Raw genomic sequence first — 6,060 nt, 5'->3', positions numbered from 1 at the left:
AATCAAGCAGAATCTAACCAAAGCACTTGAGACAAAGTAGTCTCTTCCCAGCTCCTAAGATGATAAAAGTGCTAACAAATGTGTGAAGGATAAGCATAAGCTTTTAATGATTCCATAGCTTCTAAGCGGAGTATTACTAAATACTTTTCATGGTTAATCACCTAATGAGTGTGAAATGGGGCCGTTTCTAGGATAATGAATGCAAGGCTATATTCTCTAAGTTCACTCATGAAAATCAGGAATAGTTCATGGCCAAAATGAACACAATAGAGAACTAAGTTCTACGAGAAAATGAAGCTGCGTTATGCATGTTGTCTCGGTCTACATAAAACACCGGTTGGTTCAAGACATCATGTTCACCTTCTGGTAAATTAAACCCGACAGATATTAACTATGAGTGGTTCAAGGCTTAAAAATGCCACCAGCTCAAACACAGTGAATTTTTCGCAAACACTCTCGATAAGTCTGTCTAGTCTAGTCATGATTAGAATAAGTATAATTTTTTAGAGTCTATTGAGTCTGCATTTAGTCTGCATATGTTTAGAATCATTTCTATTCATGTGGGGGATTGTTGGACCTAAATTATTAAACCCAATTGGCTAAAATAGTAAAAGGTAAGAGTGAAGAGAAATGGAAAACATCTCACATCGCTTATGAGGAACAAAACAGAAAAGTATAAATAAGTCTTAAGCACATGAGTGTGTAAACGGCTTCAGAAGAGAGGATGGCTCCCCACGCGCGCGCCGCCGCCGCCGTCCGGCCGGCTCGGCTCGGCGTGGGTGTGGGCTTGGGCTTGGGTCTTGGGTCTTGGGTCTTGGTGGAGGGCCTCCGGCCCAATAAGAATATTCTTTTTGGATCAAGTTAAGCTCAACGTTTTGCCATTTAATTCGGAAAAAAAAAAACGACATGCATTTTTATTTAAACGACAAGTAGTTTGTTTAGAAAATAAAAACGTCATGCATTTTATCCTCTCGAAAGTTTTAAACGAGATAAGAGAGTCTTGAAGAAGAAGTTTCGGAACTCAACTTCCTTTGTTCTCCGCGATATTCTCGCCCACGTGCAGCAGCTGTGCGGGAAGTGGGTCTTCTCCGTCTCTTTAATTATCGTCTCTCCTCTTCCTTCATTGCTTAACTTTTTTCGCATCGAAACCAACAGCAAAAATCCCTTAGCGTAAGTCGTAAATACGAGAGTGTTTCGTAAAGTTTATAGTTCGATAGGGCGATCACGAGTGAGGCGTGATTCATCTGCCATGGTTGTATCATGGGACTCTATTGTCGTACAGTCCCGTCTCACTAACGGAGCAAATATTTTGAGTTAAGGAAAGAGATCATATCTCGACTTCATGTCTCTTTGCGAATACGATTTCTTATCGTTCTTGTATTCGTTTTCTACATTCGTCTATTTCCTTAACATCGCTTTTATTTTATCGTTTATGTCAGTCCGGTTTTCCGGCGTTTACAGTACATTTGCATCATCAGATTACTAATACGTTCATACATAACACACTAACACAGTGGCAACACTTCTTGAATGGCTCACAGGAAGGAAGCTTCAGAATGTGATTACTTGTTTGGGTTGCCTACCTACCTTCCCCAGCGCTTTATCGAGAGCAACAGGGAACTCGTCGAAAGGAACCAGTTCCGTTCTGTCAGAAGAAACCAACACTGGATTCACGTGGTAAACAAGGAAGAAACTTAATCTAGCGTTAAGAATTTGACAAAAAAAAGACTCACTCGTATTTTAGCTTTCCGTCCCGCGCAAGCCCGAGGAGATAGTCTATCATCTCCCTGCATTCTCTCACTTTACCCAAACTCAACCAGTTCTGTAGCCAAAACCCTTTCAACTCCAAATCCTGTAAAGAAATCTAACTCTTAAACACAGTGGACAAAAGCCATAAATAACCCGCGACTTTGTCATGTCTGTGTGATTAAGTAAACTGTAATTTATGAAAAAACTACTCTGGGACATATACCTTAAATAGGTCTGAGCGTTCGGGTACCGTTGGCGTTCGGATCGGTTTTTTCGGATTTCGGTTCTTTTTTATAATACCTCCTAGGTCCCATTCTAGTAAATTTGCAAGTACGGGTCGGGTTTAGATATAACACATCGGGTTCGGGTCGATTTTGTATCACATCATAGAACCCATAAAATAATCATATATCATTCGGATTCGGGTTATATTGGATCGGTTCAGATATACCCGAAATAAAATCTAAAATTTAAAGGTAAAACATAAGAAATATATATTTATTTATATATAATTAAGTATTTAAGGTAGTTATATATATTATAAATACTTATTGTTAGATAACATATCAAAATAAATATGAAATTGAAATATTTGAAGTATATAATCATGTTTCATATAATTATATTGTATATTATTTAGTACATTCGGATCGGTTTCTTCGGATATCTTTTCGGATTTTTCGGTTTTTTCGGTTTTTCGGGTTACCCGCTCATGTTCGGTTAATAACACTTCGGGTTCGGATATGTTTCGTACCGCCTTACAAAACCCATTCGGATATTTTTTACATTTCGGACCGGATACGGATTGGGTTTTTTGGTTCAGGTTCGGTTCGGATTTCGGGTTACGGATATTATGCCCAGGCCTAACCTTAAAGATGAAAGATGTTGTTGAAACAGTGATTGGCTTCTTAGACATCCCACCATATGTTACAATGGTTCCTCCTTCCCTAGAATATTAATCACAAAACCTTCAGCATAGCTGGAAGTTAAATGAAATTGCACAAAAGCGGAAATGTTCTGTGCACCTCAGAAACTTGAGCACGAGAGAGGCAGCATTGCCACCAACACAGTTGAATCCCAGAGCTGGTTCAGGTAACTCCCCCTAGACCACACATATGTTAAACGTAATATCTGATGCAAACTTCGGATAGTTGAATTTCTTTCAAAATTTACCAAAAGACTTTTCACGTTCTTAACATTCAGCTGACTCTCTGAAAATACTTGGTCTGCACCTAGAGCTTTCAGATTTTCTCTTGCTTCATCCGACCCGGCTCTAACATCAGTGGCAAGAGACAGAAGTTCTTGACTATAACCACTTTGGTCGTTCGTAACAAAATATATTTTAAATGTGATTCATAAAATATAAAACACCTATCACGGATGATATTGATGGTACTGATGCCACGGAGCCTAGCTAACTGGATTACACATTGACCCACGATACTTGTTGCACCATTCTGTACCAAAGAATCTCCTGCTACAGAGAATCAACTGGTAAGGAAAAAAAAAATAGCAAGTAAAGAGCACTTGTTACTTCAGAGATGATGAGATACAGTACAAACCGGAAGCTAGGGACACAAAATCTTCAAGCATTCTTAAAGCCGTCAAAGGATTAACAGTAATGGTAGCCGCGTACTCCATTGGACAAGATTTGTCGATTTTGTGCCACACACTCTCCTCCTTGACAACAAACGTCTGCCAAGTCCCTTAACACATAGATAGAGACTTGATCAGATTCCTTAACCACAAATCCAAATGTCTGAACAGAGTATACCTGACGAAGGTGGAGATGGAATAACCCAATCGCCAGGAGAAAGAGCATTGACCTTGGAGCCAACTGCATAGACTTCACCAACACCTTCATAACCACCAATCGCTGGTACAGGTGGCCTAACCGGGTACACACCTAAACCAAGTTCAATTACAACTTTCTCTCTAACCAAGAGAAAATATAAAAGAATTCAACCTTCAATTCGGTTGATATCGGAGGGATTGATCGGCGCGGCGATCAGTTTGACGCATACATCGTTGTCTCTCACTTCCACCGGCGGGAGATTCACCAATCTTAAAAGAGAGAAAGAAAAAGTGGATATTATACATTCAGTGACCGTGGAACGGGGTCTCGAGGCGATACACGAACCTGGTGACAGAATCGGGAGAGCCATGCTGCTCGTACACGATGGCCTTTGACGGTGGCGACCTAAGCGTCGAGAAGGATCTCAAAGAACGTATTGGTGTTTCGCCGCATTGGTTCAACCTGAAATTCACCGCCGACGACAACAATTTCATAGCTCGGACACCGACCGACTTCATCAACGCCGTCATCTCTCTCCTACGTTTCTCGCGCTCTCTCTCTCTCTCTCTCTCTCTGTGAAAGCGATGCCGTTTAAGACTGAATATTGGTTTTTAACATTAACCAAATTAGGGATGGAAAAGACTCTGTAAACGAACCGAACCAATCACAAATTGGAAGTAAAGTGGTGTTCAGAGAGAAAGTAGATCTAAATTTTGGGTCCGGCGATCGGCCGGCGCGTGAGCGTGCGTGCCGTCGCCGGAGCCCCTCGAGATACTCTTACGATGTGGGGCTTGCGCTTCTCTTTCGTCTCCTCTATTCTCCGTCTTGTCTGAGCTCTGGTTCAGATCCCCACCGCGGCGGATCTAAAGTTGGAATAAAGACGCGGTCGTTGTGAGGTTTGGCGGGGTGAAGCTAATCGTTTTTTAGTCAGTTGATGTTTCTTTTCCAGGAGGGGGAAGCTCCTACAGCTCCGTCGCCGCCGGTCTCCGGGAGGTGGACGCTTCTTCAAATCCGTCGTCGTCGGTTTTGTCTCTGGGGGGTGAAGGCTCCCTCAATCTTGCGTCGCCGGCTTTAGTTTGTCTCAGTTAGTTGGATCGGTTTTTGATCTCGTTGATGCTTTGAGTGTGTTGCTTGGTTCGTGGTTCCAAGTGCTTTGTTCTATCGGATGATCTCTCGATTGGATCGATGAAGCTCTCCGAAGTGGAGACAAAGCGTGGAAGAGAAAAGTTTGCCTCGATGGAGGCTTTTCGGTGTTTCTGAGCTCGAGGTTTGCGGTGGTGGAGCTCCGGCGACGTCTCGAGATGGCGGCGGTCAAGTTGAGGCGGAAGAGACGCGTGTCTTGCTGATGGGGTTTTATCCTTCCACGCGTCCTGCTTCCTTGACGCGCGGGCCTACCGAAATCGGCCGAGTTTGGTTTGGTCCTCAGGCCTGTTAACTTGTCTTAGTGGCCCATAGGGTTTTGGGTTTTTTGTTTGGTTTTGTTTGGTTGGGCCTCGGGACGTGTTATTAGGTTTAACCCCTTTATTAATATTAAAAAAAAACTTGACTTAAAAAAAAGAGAAAAAAAAAACGAACCGAACCAAAATGAAAACAATTTATAAATCGATTCCTTCTGTTAGGCTTTGCCAAGTTAGAGAAAGAACCCCAAACTAAACTAAAATTAAAAAATCAAATATTTATAAACCGATTGGCTCTGTTATTGTCTTGAACCAGTAAATTCCAAAACGAAAGCAATGTCAAACCAACAAACCGAAGTTTATTTAAAAAAATATCTTTCATGATTGCTATATTGAAAATGTCATGATTCATAAAACAAACCCAGACAGAAATTTAGATGACAATAAAGTTGCAAATTAATGGAGTAGCGAGTGGAGGAAGAAGAAGTCGTTAGGAAGATGAATCAGAAAATAGTCAAATACCCAAAATTTTGTCAAGTAACCAGTAGCAGTCTCATCTTGTAGTCTTGCTCTAACATCCTTTTTTGCCAAACTTTAAAAAAAAAAACATTTGAAAAACCAAACATATACGAACTGATTGATAGGCACAATAGTTCCAAGAATATTTGTCTCTTGTTTTAGAATTGTTTTAAATAATTTTACTTAATTTGTTCAATCTGTGACATGATCTGAGATAAACCACTTTCTAGTTTCTTAAAACAAAAACCAGAATTTTGTTACTCAGACTATCTCCAATGTATTTCTCTATTTTTCTTCTATAATAGAAGAACTCTATAAGAACATCTCCAAGAACACACTCTATTATGAAATTTTCAAAACTCTATATTTAAAGTTTAAAATTGTTCTTTTCCAAAACCAAAACTTCAAAATTAACTTCGAAACTATTTGTATTTTATCTTATTGTCCTTTTATTTGTCATAGTTAATTTAATTCTTAAAAGTTTTGTACATAACTAAGCACATATATAAAAATATTACAACAGTATTAACTAATAACATATTATATTAAAATATAAATTTTAAATAGAAATAACATAAATAATATTAAACTTTAAGAAAA

At 39.8% G+C, this 6,060-nt stretch overlaps 1 protein-coding gene across 4 annotated transcripts; it reads right to left on the bottom strand.

The window, feature by feature from the left end:
• Nucleotides 1-1,401: 1,401 nt before the first annotated feature.
• On the bottom strand, nt 1,402-4,201 carry LOC106376429 (enoyl-[acyl-carrier-protein] reductase, mitochondrial-like). Of its 4 annotated transcripts, none has more exons than XM_022694979.2 (10): nt 3,890-4,195; nt 3,716-3,813; nt 3,524-3,655; nt 3,312-3,455; nt 3,121-3,226; nt 2,923-3,022; nt 2,775-2,851; nt 2,618-2,696; nt 1,734-1,852; nt 1,402-1,664 (listed from the first exon to the last, which is right to left on the bottom strand). In XM_022694979.2, exons 1-10 carry the CDS (start codon nt 4,072-4,074, stop codon nt 1,649-1,651), a joined length of 1,056 nt encoding a protein of 351 aa, XP_022550700.1. In that variant the 5' UTR covers nt 4,075-4,195; the 3' UTR covers nt 1,402-1,648. The 4 variants fall into 4 exon arrangements, with proteins under 4 accessions (XP_022550700.1, XP_013671965.1, XP_013671966.1 ...); XM_013816511.3 differs by having other exon boundaries at nt 1,402-1,645; nt 3,890-4,183; XM_013816512.3 differs by having other exon boundaries at nt 1,402-1,645; nt 3,121-3,223; nt 3,890-4,173.
• Nucleotides 4,202-6,060: the final 1,859 nt, after the last annotated feature.

Source organism: Brassica napus, chromosome C1 (genome assembly GCF_020379485.1).
Source record: "Brassica napus cultivar Da-Ae chromosome C1, Da-Ae, whole genome shotgun sequence".
In the NCBI taxonomy this organism is placed as follows: domain Eukaryota; kingdom Viridiplantae; phylum Streptophyta; class Magnoliopsida; order Brassicales; family Brassicaceae; genus Brassica; species Brassica napus.
The sequence above is the reverse complement of the archived record's forward strand: the minus strand, read 5'-3'. Positions and strand labels throughout refer to the sequence as shown.